Genomic DNA, 16141 nt, shown 5'->3' on the forward strand with positions numbered 1-16141 from the left:
GTTTGGCAGTGTGAGAAAGTGTCTCACCACTGTTGCCTGGTGACTGCGGTCCTGTCAGCACACCTAACAAGCCACAAACATCACTGCTCTTGTTTTTCTAACTAACGCACTCAGTGAACATCACCCAGCAGACTGTGATGATGAGGAAACTGTGTGGAAACTGCGTTGAAAGTTGCATTCTGGGAGTCCCCAGGACATGCTGTTGTTCCTGCTGTTTTACTGTCAGAGCGTGGAAATGCATTCGCTTTGACAACACCTGCCACCTGGTAGAAAGCAAAGCAATCTCACAAGAAGGCACTGAATTTGAATTATCATCGAAGGGAGCATATCACATCCAGGAATCTTTTTATAAAATGCAATACTCTTTGTAATTAATCAACTTCATTTGTTTTCTTGTGTTATGTCTATTAAATCCTTGGCTTCTCCTCTAAAGCACTTCACATACAGCTGGCTCTTGCTCTCATAAAAGAAGTGGAAGTGGAAGGCAGCCAGCCGCTGAGATTGAGTCCAGGATATCTATTGGCCTCGAGGATGGACAAAGAGAGAGAAGGAAAAAGGGAGGAATGGGTTGTGTGACAGAACATTTACTCTAGTTGAGTTTTTCTTTGTGTGAGCGTAAGGCTTGAGAGAGCTCTTCGAAAGATATTTCATGTGAGAATTCATAGCTTTGGAAATGTCTGTGCTCACCTGCTGCCTTTGTGACAATGGAGAAAAGTGCAAAGTGAGGAGAAAGCAGTTTTTTAAAGTTGCACTATTCAGTCTTTCTATGAGTTCCTGTCTCTATTCAACTCCTAAATGCTTCGGTCTCTGATCAGCTTCTCACATGGGAGAACAAAGCTGACCTTGGATCTTGTAATTTGAAGGAGCTCCATGACTTATTCTCTATTATTCCTGAGTTTAAGTTGATAAGAGAAAAATGTAACGTTGTCTAAGAAGAGCCAGAAAATGATGTGCCTCATCCTAATGTTTCCTTTATCGATTTACCACTCTGGTGTACACTGAGGTTCAGAAACATCTTTGAGGTACACGAAATACATGCTGCTGCAAACTCTGCCCTTTGGCAAATGGAAGAAGGCATTTTAAGGCTTTTCCCTTAAGAACCAACCATGGTAACACAAGAATTTAATGCATTTTGATGATATTTTTTTGCCATGCTAGCTGTGTCCTGCACTAATATTTCTCAATTAGCTGCAGGGAAGACTTCCATAAAACACTGACTGAGAATCCTACTTCTCTAGCACCACCATGTGGTGGGCATTTGAGTCAACACCTTTGGATTGTCATAACGTTTTGTACAGAAATTCCTGGTCCCCAGAGGATTAATCTCACTATGATGACACTGCACCACCAAAAGGGTCAACATATAAATGTGTAAAATTGATTCATGACTAAATATTTGATGAATCATTCCCATTAGTCACACATAGCATTTAGTGCTAATTAGCATGTGTTACTGTAGCATGCTTACACACCAAACATGAATGAGGAATGTGGTTAACATCATATCTGCTTAACATTGGTATGTTAGTCACTGTGAGCATATTATTATGCTAACTTTAGCATCTAGCTCAAAGGACTACTGTTGACTCTTGTTTTTTTTGGCGGTAGGCTAGAGTATCTGAGAGTTGGTGGTGAGTAAGAATGGTTGTTAGCTTAGGTTGGCCTGTTTGACTTTATTTTGCATCATACATTATTTCGTTATTTTTGAATTATTGTACAAACACGTTTTAGGTGACCTAATTTTGAAACACTGGTAGGCCAGCGATATCTTCCCTTTGTTTTTCTCCTTGGCTTTCTGCCACGGTTGCTTTCCGAAGTGTTTGATCATCCCTCCTTACACTAATAAAAACAATTAGACTGGGGAAATATACCAAGACTGCCTCTTTAAACAGAATGGATGTTTTCTGTGACCATGGACTTTGTGAACAGAGCTGTTTCAAGCCGGTAACATCCCCTGCAGTCTTAGGACCTCATTGACTGATGACTGATGAGTGTTCTACATCTCTGATCACAGTCCCTGCATGCTGTGTTAACAGCTGCTACCTGTCTGATCGGCCCCTCTTCTCAACTAAAGGAGGTCAATAAAACAGCATATAGTCTCATCTAGGTTGGTCACACAGAGTCCAAAGTATCCTTCTGGACATATTTGACCTAGAATTAAGAATTAAATGCCTTCTTTTGACAATTTCAGATGTATTTCTGTTTATGAGATGCTATTTTTAACAACTTGCAAGTCACATGTAATTATGGTAATACTATTAAAAATAAAGGAGAGAAGGAGAGAGCAAAAAGAAAAGTGAACCAAACTGTTCTGTCTGCTGCCGTCTGGCAGGTGCACGGTACCGCAGCATCAGGACAAAAACTACCAGACTCAGAGACAGTTTCATCCCATAGGCCTTGAGACTATTAAACACCTGAGCTTGCACTATTTTTATTTGTGTTCTTTATATATATTTGTTGTCTTCTGTCTTGTAAATTGCACTGTTGAGGTTTCATGCATTACATAATTACACCGCAGTTTTCTATATGTTATGACAATAAACCTTTGAATCTTGAATTTAATCTTTATGAAGAAATGTTTTTTTTGCAATGCAGTAAATGTCAGTTCTCCAAGGTAAAAGGTACATGTTTAACATTGTAGATTGTATACATCTTTTTGCATTCAAGCAAACGGTATTAAGTGAAGAGTGTGATCTGTTGGGTTTGAATTCAAGTTTCTATATAAATACCAAATTATGGAATATATGCATATTTAAGTTCTGGCTTCAGCACACCAGAAGCAGGACAGATCTGAGAATTGTTGAATATATATTTGTTTTGATATATTATTATATTGTGTGAGTGTGGGCATCCATCCATCTTATCTTAATATTTTTAATTATTATGTTAGTTATGACAGCCAGGCACATTCACTGGTATAACTAGATGATTTAAAAGTAATAAAAAAACGTGCTTATTGGAATGGCATCAAACAATTTATAGCAAATTCCTTAGTTTTCCTAGGAAATTCTAGTAGTAGGCTACTCCATCGTTATGGATGAGGCATGACGCCCATGACGCCGGGGAACTGCGATGACGTAACGTTGCCTGGTCCGTCTGCGATAGGTTTGTCAATAAAGGTTGTATTTGAAGCCATCCAGGATGGCGGACTACGATTTGACAACCAAGATAGCCCATTTTCTGGACCGGCATTTGGTCTTTCCTCTTCTGGAGTTCCTGTCAGTGAAAGAGGTACACCAGCTGTTACATCGTATGATAGTAAAATATAACGTGGCTGTTTTATAGCGCGTATTTCTACCTGAAAACACGGTTTTTTGAGGACCGACTCAACCAAAGATGGCTAGCTGTTTGGCTAGCTGTCAAAACTACACTCGAATTGAAGTTAATAGTTGGACAGTTGTTGTACTGTTTGGTACAGTAGCAGTCAATTCCTGTAAATCTGTTAAACCGATTTTATTTGTATCTCAGTCTTTGGCTTACAAGCATCTTATTGCCGATACCTAGCGTGAAAGGCTATAATTTAGCCACGGATTAGCGTTAGCCATAGGTTGATTTCAGCATTAATTATGATACCCTGACAGTGTTTCACTTTTCTGTTTTGTTCAGTTGTTTTCTCGTTTGAGTGCGTGTCTCAGAGGAACTTCATATCGTTTTTTTGTTAATATGAACAGATCTACAATGACAAGGAACTGCTCCAGGGAAAGCTGGACCTCCTCAGCGAGACAAACATGGTGGATTTCGCCATGGATGTGTACAAAAACCTGTACGCCGACAAGGAAATCCCACACTGTAAGAGAGAATATCAGCTTAATAAACACTTTGTTCCGATTCTCTAGCATTATGTCATACAGTCACACAGTAATGTTGATAAATAGATGCATCTTGGGTAATGACCAAAGCAATTGGATTTTAATCACGATTTATTTTTTATTCAATACATTGTGTACAGTTAACCTGATGAAAATGTTACATATTAAAGGGAAAAATACTAGCCTCACTGCCTGTGATGTCCCGACATTGACAAGCAACCATAACTGTTTATCGATCCAATTAATAAGAATATATCAGCACCAACAACATCATCTCGGAACCAACCCATGTTCTGAACAGTGAATATGAACTACTACCATCTAATCGGAGATACAGGGTCCCGCGATGCAATAAAGTCAGACTGAAGCACTCCTTTGTGCTCCAGTCAATCCTCTCAGTAAATACAGAGCTAAATCCCAGATCAAATGCACGCTAAAGGCTCTTTGAGCATGTTTTCTCTCAGTGATTGTGCTGTTATTTTACATTTTTGTTGTTTGTTTTTCATGTATTGTGTCTTGATATTTGTTGATGTTACACATGGAGCTGCTGTGATGCAAGTCAAATTTCAGACTTGATCTGACCATTAAAGTTTTATCGTATGGTATCGTTGTATCCTACCATAATCTGGATTAAAGGGTAATTGGTTACTGGACACAAAAGTGTTCTTGCCTATATTTTCATGTCTTCTGCTCCAGATCTTCGAACCAGATGAACAAATGTGAACAAAAAGTGATTGGCGATAGATGCTTAATGTGCTAATTATTTGTGTTTCAGCTCTGAGGGAGAAGAGGAGTTCAGTGGTGGTCCAACTAAAGCAGCTGCAGTCAGAGACGGAGCCCATTGTCAAGATGTTTGAAGACCCAGAGACCACTCGACAGATGCAGTCCACGCGGTCCGATCAACTTAAATCCTTAGCTCAATCTATTTTATAGTACCGACAATATAATAATACTTCTGAAAGGATGTCTGTGGACTTTAAATGGCTCTTCTAACAACTATTGATCTATTTGTGTTTTTCTTCTTCAGAGATGGGAGGATGCTCTTCGACTATCTTTCAGAGAAACACAACGTAAATCCTGAAATGTTAAATGTTGTGTTCATTTTGTTTGATAAAAGGTGCCCTGCATTTAGATATTTTTAGGTGGGTTGCACAATGTGTTTTTGTTTCCATAACAACCAGCTGCCACGTGAGCCAGCAGGGCTGTTTTTCTAGTCTCAAAATCTTAAAACAACACCACCACCAATGTCCTCATTATAAACTCAACCATCAGAGTCACTTCTTGCAACTTTTCTACCAAGGCTTTGTTTATGTTATATTTTTGTTATATAATCTACACACACAATAATGTTAGGTCTGCAACTATTGACTATTTTCATATCAATTTGGTCCATCAAATATAATGGAAAAGTCCCCCTGTATTTTGAACAATTCCAAGCTCAAATGTATTTCTTTTGTCAAATACATATACATATACATGTACATATATTCTCTGTGATGATATAAAATGAAGGATAACAGGGAATCTCAATATTTAAGAGACTGCTAACATTTTTGCATTACATTTTTATTTTCTTCTGTAATTGAATCATGCTCTTCATCATGTGCCCTGCCAGAAAATCAGACTTGTGAAAATGAACAGGCTTTGTTTTGGCTAAAAGGATGAAAGATTCAGACACTTTCCCCAATCAGCCACAATCTGTCAGCTTTACAGCCTCTCATTTTTATTTTCTCTGAAGGAAATAAAAAGGAGCTAGCAGTTTGAAGGACAGCACCTGGCTGTGACTTCACTCCAAGGCCAAAGACTGTTCACTCATTTCAGCTTTAATATCTTGCCATACGTCTTATAATGAGTCTTTGGAAGCTATATTGCAGGTAGTAACCGTTTGATCAAATCCAAACTTTACCTCCGTATAATTAGTTGTGGGTTAAATGTCCATTGTTTCTCTTCTCTTAGTTCCGACAAGAATACTTGGACACACTGTACAGGTACGCCAAATTCCAGTACGAGTGTGGGAACTACTCCGGAGCTGCAGAGTACCTCTACTTCTTCCGTGTCCTGGTAAGAATAACTACCCAAAAATAAAAAACATGTTTTTATAAGCCAAGATGGATATAATTGTTTTTCATCTATTTTGTATTATTATTATTTCTCAGTCTGTTTTGAACATTCTGAATGTGTTCCTCTGTGCTCAGGTGCCCTCCACAGACAGGAACGCTCTGAGCTCTCTGTGGGGGAAGCTGGCCTCTGAGATCCTGATGCAGAACTGGGAAGCAGCCATGGAGGATCTGACTCGACTGAGGGAGACTATCGATAATAATGTGAGGGAATAATCCTAGATAACCTACCTATGGATTACATTAGCAATATACACATGCATGGGCCAAGCAGCACATAGCCACAGGGATTGATAGGGGCCCCTTTTTAGTTTTTTTATTTCAAGATTTGAATTTTTTGTTTGTTTTACGGCCTCATTATATTTTGACATGACAGAGGTTATTACTGTGTCGCTGAATAAATACAAAATTAAGTATCCAAAATGTTATCAATAGCTATGAATTTTGCTAATTTTGCTAAGACAATATTGCAACATGTTTCTTATCAAATAGAGTGGTTAAATATAGTTCTAAAACAAGCCAGCCTTTTAAGTGTATTTGTGTTTGACTTAGGCATTGTGATAAAAATGCTTATAATGTCAGGGCAAATAAATTGAATTTAAGATATTCTGTATTTTACATTTCTTCTATCTGACTCCAACGTAGGCTTTTTAATTTGGCAGGAACTGTATTGAAAGGTCTGAATTGTATGGTCGGTTGTTGTTGCTGTACAAACACATCCTGATACTGTGTCCCTCTCCCCTCAGTCGGTGAGCTCTCCTCTGCAGTCCCTGCAGCAGAGGACCTGGCTCATCCACTGGTCCCTCTTCGTGTTCTTCAACCATCCCAAAGGCAGGGACAACATCATCGAGCTCTTCCTCTACCAGCCTCAGTGAGTCTCTGGGTTCTTAATGTAGCAGAGAACAGTCCACTTTAACAAACAATACAAGGCATATGGTGCTGTCATCCAGACTCTAGATCAGGGGTGTCCAAACTTTTTTCACAGAGGGCCACATACAGAAAAATATACAAAGGGCTGGGCCAATCACTAGAGGTATATTGCCTAATAGGTTCAGTTATAAGTTAGCAAAATCAATCAAATGTAGGTAAATGATGCCTTAAAACAGAAGCCTCAGATTGATTATACTGTAATAAGTAGAAATAGGAAGGGTGTATTTCAAGCTTGTATATAAATAAGTCATTGGGCTTTTTGCTTATCAACTAAGATTTTTCCAAATTTAATTGACTGAATTTATTTGAAAAGTAGTCTTAAGACATGAATACTATTTGTGTAATATATTTGTACATTTATATTTAAGAAGTACAATATAAGACAAGCACAAGTTTCATTTGTGGGCCATGCTCCATTATACTTTTAAGAATTTGCTGAGGGCCGATTCAAAATGGTCCGCAGGCCGTAGTTTGGACACCCCTGCTCTAGAGTTTAACAAAAAAGCTTGACAATTCATCTATTACATTTACAAATCTATATCAACATAACAATGGGTGCATCTTTTTCTTATTTCGCAAGTCTATTCATCCTGATCAAAACGGGTCTTTATGCAGAGTTGCAGAAAAAGATTAGGCTACACAAATTGTATTTCTATTCCTTTATTTGAAGAATTATAATCCACTGGTGGCTTTGCAGCATTGTTTCAGACTTGTGTCATGCATTTATTATACAAATTGTAATAAGTAAAACAAATGAATCAACATGTATTTGCTGTCAAAAAAGCGAATCTGTTGTGCTCTGCTGCAAGCTGTTCACAAAGAAAGCCACCTGTATTAAGTGGGCGGTCTTGCAGCAATCTGACAGCACTATCATTTACTTTATACAAACACAATTACAAAAACATCTATTTAGCTCAAACGCTTTTTTTGTAAATAACGAGTCCTACTCACCTTTTTAGAAACAACACAAGGTATGAATACAGGTTTGATGGATCTGTCATCCAGACTTTATTCTTAAATCACGCTCCAGAACAGATGTCATGACTTGTTTTGAAAAGTCCTTTTGAGCTTGAAGGCCACCCTGCTGTTGTATTGTCAAAAAGAATGTGATTCATAATAGGTTGCTGCTACTAAAGTGTTCAGGTTTTTGCCAAATGTTCTACCCTGTATTTTGCAGCATGAATCAGAGCTTTCTCTGCACAGCTTGCTGTTTTCTTTCGGAGTGAAATGATTGTGATGGCAGCTAATGGTGGTGCCACTGTGTGCTTTTGTGTTCTTCAGGTATCTGAATGCCATCCAGACAATGTGCCCACACATCCTGCGGTACCTTACGACGGCCGTCATCACCAACAAAGACGTGCGGAAGCGCAGACAAGTGCTCAAGGACTTGGTGAAAGTCATTCAACAGGTAAGATGAAAACCTCTCAGCGGACTATTTTTTTTATTTTAAATCACATGGCTCAAGGATTCAGGGCTCAAATGAGTTGTGCTTTTATCCCCCGTCTCGCAGGAGTCGTACACATACAAGGACCCAATCACGGAGTTTGTGGAGTGTCTCTACGTCAACTTCGACTTTGACAGCGCCCAGAAGAAGCTGAGGGAGTGCGAGTCGGTAAGGATGGCTTTCTAAAGTTTGACAGTGTGTGTTTGTCAAAGTGCATGGGCCATAAAAGTGAGCTGTCTCCTGGGACTGAGGGCTCATATGAAGCTTCCCTTAGCTATAGTGCTCTCATCTCAGTCCCAGGCATTTCACTCCGCAGCCATTCAGCCTCGGCAAATCCATGTCTGGCCTGATTTGCCGGCTCTTGCTTTTATTCAGTTTGATTTTCAAAGCGGAACAGCTGTCAGATTTGGGGCTCGGTTGCCTTTAGGAACCCCTCGGTGCAGTTTTTTAAATTGTGCTCGGGGACCACTTTGCGTATTCTCGCAGCACTCTCATCAATTGGCTTTAACCCCTCCTGATAAATGATGCAGTGATCGTGAAGGCCTCAACACTCCTGTCAGATACAGAGTGTGAGCGCAGTGATGGAAAGAAGACAGTTCATTAAGATAGTCTGTTGTCATGGATTCTGATGCCTTTTTATAGTCAGGGGTATTTCAATGTTTTTGTTCATTGCTTTGCTCTTGAGATTAACATTGTGATTGCTGTACAAGCATCACATGATGTTTTTGATTTGCTTTCTGGGCTTTTTTTAGCATGAAGGTCTTTTGTTGTGGCGAGATAACTTTTTGGTGCAAAATATTAATGTCCAAAGTGCAGTGGGAGAACGTATTTTTACTCAAGTTCTTTATTTAGGTAGAATTGGGAGGTACTTGTACTCAACACTAGAACCGCCAACGGGTCAATTTGACCCACAGCTGTATTTTGATTGTATGTAACTTTTTTTCAATAAAATATTCAAGTCTCGCAGTCCCTGACTTTTCCTGAAAGTGTGTTATGTAGCACCCAAAAAAAAGCCATTTATACCTATATCCGCCAGCGGGTAATATTTACCTCATAGAAAATGCAGCGTAAACATGACGTGTTGCTATAGCAATGCCTTTTGTCTACTGCGGTTCCTTATAGATAGAGAGATAGATTGAGAGAGAGATAGATAGATAGATAGAGAGAGAGAGAGAGAGAGAGAGATAGACAGATAGATAGTTATAGATCGATAGATAGTTATAGATAGATAGTTATAGATAGATAGAGAGAGAGAGAGAGATAGACAGATAGATAGTTATAGATAGATCGATAGATAGTTATAGATAAATAGTTATAGATAGATAGAGAGAGAGAGAGAGATAGAGAGAGATAGACAGATAGATAGATAGAGAGAGAGAGATAGACAGATAGATAGTTATAGATAGATCGATAGATAGTTATAGATAGATAGAGAGAGAGAGAGAGAGATAGACAGATAGATAGTTATAGATAGATAGATAGAGAGATAGAGAGATTTGTACCGAAACAAAACACAAGTCTAACACCAAGCGTTTAAATCAGCACTGGTAGCGATATGTTATACTTCATGCTATCTGCACAAACTATATCATATGAAAAGCTGAGAGTCCACAGATCCTATTGGTATAAGTGTCATCCCTCTGCGATCAAAACTCACTGTTCTGCATGATAAATAAAAGAACATTGTACCTTGAAAATCAATAGTGGGTAAATTTGACCCGTTGGCGGTTTTAGGTATACAGCGACCTCTGGCGGTTCTAGTGTTCAAGAGGCTCTATTATGCTTTCTGTGGTGTTCTCTCCCTGTAGTGGGTTATATAGGTTTGTGTGCATGTAAATGGTCTGCAAAAGCTGAAATCCCTCCAGCCGGAGTTTCTCCCCCACACACACGTAACACTAACACTGCTATTGGCTAGCGGTCCAACATTTTATACATGGCTAGAGGCGGGACATCTCTAAGCGGTTGACCAATCACAACAGAGCCGGCCAGCTAACCAATCAGAGCAGACTGGGCTCTGGTTTCAGACAGAGGGTGAAAAGAGGTGCTGCAGCACAGACAGTATGAGAAAAATAAAGAGCTTTTTGAACATTAAAGCATGGAGACATGTCACAGTAAAGGAAGAAAATACTCAAATGAAGCTGAAAATGAGCAAAATATGTCATATTTAATACAAAATCAACTAAAGAATCATGTTGAAATATTATGGAATCAGAAACTTGGAAATATAAAAAGCCGATAAAGTTAGCAATACCTTTACCAGCTGCACATTTTATTTTTTTCATCTGTGGAAGCCGTGGTGCTGTAAAAAGCACGACCAATCATTTTAGCCGGCCCGGCTAAAATAACTGGATGACCTACCTGCCTGTCAGCCTTCCATCTGTGCACAAACTTATCTCGGCCCTCATTGGTCATGTGCGCGTTCGTGTGTGTTGGAGGAGGGGCTCTGTAAGGAAGTGGCAGATTTTCTCCGGCTGTGTATTTTCAAATTCTAGCGATCTCGAGCTGGTTTCTCCAAAATTACCTACCCCACCTTTAAGTTACATTTTGAATGCAGGCATTTTACTTGTAGCAGAGTATTTCTACAAAGGTATCCTAAGAACCTTCCATCACAAGAAAATAATCAATTGGATATTAACGGCCGACCCTGGCTCTATAGTTGGATTTGTCTCACAATAAGTAACTCCTCATGAAATGAAGGTGCCACACCTCCTTTCAAAATCCCAGTCACTAATATATTCACAGATTAAAGCTTTACTAGAGATCTGAGGTGGCCAAACATCCTATTTGATGTTCCTGTGATCATCGCTTTAAACCACAGATAGACGTCACTACATCATCTCCTACAGAGCGCTCTGTGGAGCTCAGGCCTGGTGATCGCTTCATGATTCATGTGGCTGCTTCCCTGAGTAATATGTTGACATCCTGTTGTATAACATCCAAACATAATTGTTTAAATAAAACATGCCTTGCATTATACAATACATATAAACCTGTGTGCATTAGCATTGTTCTCAACATTAGTGAATGATTTATCCTTCACAGCACAGGAAGCTCCTATAGATCAGATAGCCTCAGGAGACCTGGGAGCACAGTGATGCATTCTTTTTAATGAGGAATAGTAGATCTTCTTGCTTTTAATGATGTGACCTACAGCCTGTGTAACCACACATTATATATATATATTTAATACATTTCTGGCAATTGATATTTCATCAGGTTTATATTTAGCAGCTATTTAAAATGTTGTCTTTAAATGGAAGGTTTTAGTCCACACAAAATGCTTCGGAGACATGAAGCCAAAAGAATCAATCAAAACACAGCTAACCCCCCTCCCAGTCCTAAAACAGAGCAACACCTATCTGTGATTATCCAACAACCTTAAATCCAACATTACTCAATAATATTGTGACTGAATAATAATAATAATACATTTTTAGGCGCCTTTCATGACACCCAAGGACACCGTACAATTTGTTAAAAAAGAAAACGCTAATAGGCAACAGAACATGATAAAAACACAAACAGGAAATCATGGAGGAGACAATCAAGTGGACACAAATGAAACATATAATGGGGAGCACTACAGTGAGTAAGCAGATTTGAACAGGTGGGTTTTTAATTGGGATATGAATATGGTGATTGTGTCTGACTGTCAGATGGAGGGAGTTCCAGAGTCTGGGAGCAGTGCAGCTAAAGGCCCGAGCACCCATGGTGACGAGGTGTGGGGTGGGGACGGTTAGCAGACCAGCAGAGGAGGAGCGGAGGGAGCGAGAGGGGGTGTACTCCTGAAGAAGGTCAGCCAGATAGGGGGGGGGGGGGGCAGGTTATGTAGGGCTTTGTAAGTGAGCAGTAGGTTTTTGAAGTTGATACGGGATTGAACCGGGAGCCAGTGGAGTTGGATGAGGATGGGGGTGATGTGTTCGGAGGCCTTGGTGCCGGTGATGATCCGGGCTGCAGAGTTCTGTATGATTTGTAGTTTATTGATGAGCTTGGTGGGTATGCCTGAGAGGATGGCGTTACAGTAGTCGATGCAGGACGTGACAAATGCATTGACCAGGACTTCAGTGTTTGATTGAGAAAGGGATGGGCGGAGTCTGGAGATGTTGCGTATGTGGAAGAAGGCAGTCCGGGTGATTTATGTGAGGTGAAAATGAGAGGGAGTTGTCCAGGATGACACCAAGGCTCTTAACTTGGCCAGAGAAGGGGATGGAGTAGCCATCAATGATGAGGTTGGAGGCAGGGGAGGATGAGGTTTACAATACAATTTTAAAACAAATTAAAAAAGGTGGGTCTTGAGTTTGCTCTTCATAGTATTAATCCAGTTTTAGATGAGTCATAATATGTTGGTTAACTTTCTTAATTTTGTCAGTTTTGTGTCAAATTCCCATTTTCGGTCATCAAATGATATCGATTATTTTTCAAAATTCGTGTCAATCTAGTCTTGCTCAAACATTAATTTTGTTATTTCAGTCAAGGTTATTTGAAGATTTGATTTGATCATAATTGTCTGATGAAAAACACGGTTGAAATGATTAGGAATGCAGCTTTGATCAGAGTCCTCTTGACTGTGAGCATCAGTGATGCCCAGCCGGCGTGCAATCATTCAAAAAATATGCTTTAATCAAGAAGCCCAAACCTGACTTTAACCACAAATGTTAAACATTATAACAGCACAAATGTCCCTGTGAAGTTATCAAACATATTAAGTTATGGTTCCGTAACTTGATCAACACTGCTTTCTACCAAAGATCTACATTATCCAAACCAGATACAAAACCGTCTTATAACGGCTCTACATTGTGAGGTCTGATAGTTTGGAACAGGACATTTTAATGTATGGGTAGATAAAAATAACTGCCAGACCACAGGAACATTTTCCGGCCAATCATATGTGGTCACCGTGTGGTGCTATCATGTGCTTATAGTATACTTATCATTCCAGTTAAACATGGATATGGTTTAAAATGATAGCTGCACACACATCATATTCAACCATTGGAAAATGTGCTGGCAGAAAAACTCAAGGACATTTCCAGATGTGTTCCCTATACTTTCTATATGTGAATGCTCAGTATTGTGTTTAAAGTGATGGTTTCTTACAGTAGTGTGGATTCTTTCCCCTCAGGTTCTTGTAAATGACTTCTTCCTGGTTGCTTGCCTCGAGGATTTCATAGAGAATGCCCGCCTCTTCATCTTTGAGACCTTTTGTAGGATTCATCAGTGCATCAGCATCAGGTACACCGTCTTCGTAGTCTTTGAACTTGTCAAAAGCGGCGTGTGCAGTGCCTTATTTATTCGTCAAAGCCCAGAAACAGAAACTCTTGTATACCCAAATGATTGATGTTCTGCAGCGCTCCCAAATTGTGGTTGTTTTTCATCCTAGTTCCTTTTGAAGTGTTATCAACAGTAAAGAGAATTTTGAAGACTTTAATGGATATTTACTTAACTGAAAGGTCTCCTCCTCTTCTCTCTCCACTCAGCATGCTGGCAGACAAGCTCAACATGACGCCGGAGGAGGCGGAGAAGTGGATCGTCAACCTCATCCGTAATGCCAGACTCGACGCCAAGATCGACTCCAAACTGGTGAGGCTCTGCTTTCACTGATCCACATCCAGTCAGATCTCCTTCAACTCGCCCAGCATAGCGTACACAAGCCTGTACAGAATGGTGCATGTTGTTATGTTTGTCAGTTAGCATCGCAAGTGCTCCCTCGACAGAAAACATTAGGACTTTCCCATTCGATTTTGGACTGAAATAAATACGGTCTCTGGTGAACACACGTTTATGATACTGACACTTGTTGTTCAGCAGGACCCTTTCAACACATTAACACCACTTGTATTTGATTGTTTCACAACCGCAAAGCTAAAGGCGGCTAATGTTCGGCCTGATGACTCTTCTCATTTAGGCCCTGTTTCTGCAAAGCTCCTTTTTTCTGGCAGAAAGTAGCTGAAGAGTTTCCTCCCAGCGCTTCTTTCATTGTTTATATGACCACTACATCTTCATATGCAGCTGCTATTCCTATCACTATCACTGACACTCGTTGAGGGAGGAGGCATTCTGTGTGTCTGTGGAGATAAAAGGATAACGCTCACCGGTTACAACATCCAGTGTCCAGCTGATATGCTCCAACAAATCAACTTCTTGGTCTTCACTATGATAGTGAATCAACCTTCTCCACCATTTACTACAGTGACGTCAACGACGCCTTTTGGGACATTTGAAATATTTTCAAATCAAAGCGGCTGCACAAAAAAAGGTGGAGCAGTTGGGGAAAAGATGCTGAGAGTGTTGCCCTTTGTTGAGGTGATGGCATGTTCTTATTAGAGTCAACTGAAAAAATAAGCGTGCACTCAATATGTCGACAAAGGCCCTTAGCCACTTATTTCCTGACTTTGAGACGAGGGAACATGGTTGTGGTAAAATGCTAACTCATTTCCTGGTTTTAGGACTCATTCCTGCACCACTGTATTATCCACCTTGAGATGTAAAACAGTTATGAAAATAGATGTAACTTGCTCTTACAGGACCGAAGGCAGCATCGAGTGACTTCTTCTGAATATTCACCTGTGAACTTGTTCCCCAGGGTCATGTGGTGATGGGCAACAACGCGGTGTCTCCGTACCAGCAGGTGATCGAGAAGACCAAGAGCCTGTCCTTCCGCAGCCAGATGCTGGCCGTGAACATAGAGAAGAAGGTCGCCCATAGCAACAGGAATGAGGTACACTGAGAACTAAACATTTTAAAGAAGAAAGATTTCAAATGTGTGGGTTACGCCAAATATTCATGGCCTTGTAGTCCAATAGTTGCATTGGCGGAATATTCGGTTATGAAACAATAGATCGTTCCTTTCAAGCTAAATGAAGGTATTGAATATACAATAAATTATAGTTTTGCAAATCATGATATAAATCATATTTTTAGATACAAATCATCCTTTAGAATAAATATATAAAATATTAAAAAATAACTTGCATACTTTCAATTACACTCTTTATTGTTTGTGAAAAATTGGCATTTAGAGTGAGTGCACTACATATTTGTGTATGCACTCAATATGAAACATTTGTATAGCTATAATACATGAGAATGAAAGCATTCAAGCCTAAAATAACTCAAAGAAATACATTAGGAAAATGCTATTATTAAATATTTAGTTAAACCAAGCTAGTATTAATTACAAACTGGTTTGGTTGAAGCGGCTGCATTAGTCGGCCAATCACATCCTTCATTTAATGAAATAACTCTTACAGGATTGGCTGTAAAGACATCTCTGTAAAAAAGGATGACATGCAGATATGATTTGACTGGGGAGGGTTTGGTTTGGGTCATTTCACTACCCCTCCCTAACAATCGGTTTACAATCAATGTTCCTAATGGTCACCTGTCACTTTCCTCTGTCTTACTGCCCTCTGATGAATCAATATTGTAAACATCCACAGATAACTTCTAATGTATTTTATTTTGAGTTAAAAAAAAAAAATCTTGAGCATTCCTTCTAATGTTTTGGATTTGTTGTTGTGCTTTCTCTCAGACACCAAACTGGGCTGCTCAAGACTCTGGCTTCTATTAAAACAGAAATCGGCTTCAAGAGGATGCAGATGGCTCTTGGGGATATCATTTAGGCTTTTTATTGAATATATTAATTTATTTATCAGCATAGTATTTATCGTTATTTAACTGGCAGCTTAACCTCTGCCGTAAGAAAAAACATTGTGTTCTCTTCATTTGAAATGATATCTGGTTTCATTGATAAATGATTTACACTTTGGAAGTAACAAATGTCATAAGTTATCATTAAAACATGTGTGCCTCTTTGAAGAGATTTGTTTCTTCTTTCT

At 39.4% G+C, this 16141-nt stretch overlaps 1 protein-coding gene across 1 annotated transcript; it reads left to right on the plus strand.

Annotated features, from left to right (window-relative positions):
* Positions 1-3118: 3118 nt before the first annotated feature.
* On the plus strand, positions 3119-16118 carry eif3eb (eukaryotic translation initiation factor 3, subunit E, b). The gene is made up of 13 exons (XM_034125454.1): positions 3119-3231; positions 3672-3789; positions 4585-4702; positions 4837-4879; positions 5766-5870; positions 6005-6130; positions 6673-6797; positions 8138-8264; positions 8367-8468; positions 13426-13535; positions 13781-13883; positions 14887-15021; positions 15835-16118. Exons 1-13 carry the CDS (start codon positions 3142-3144, stop codon positions 15871-15873), a joined length of 1341 nt encoding a protein of 446 aa, XP_033981345.1. The 5' UTR covers positions 3119-3141; the 3' UTR covers positions 15874-16118.
* The last annotated feature ends 23 nt before the right edge of the window (positions 16119-16141 follow it).

The sequence above is a fragment of the Trematomus bernacchii genome, unplaced genomic scaffold (assembly GCF_902827165.1).
Source record: "Trematomus bernacchii unplaced genomic scaffold, fTreBer1.1, whole genome shotgun sequence".
NCBI classification, from domain to species: Eukaryota; Metazoa; Chordata; class Actinopteri; order Perciformes; family Nototheniidae; genus Trematomus; species Trematomus bernacchii.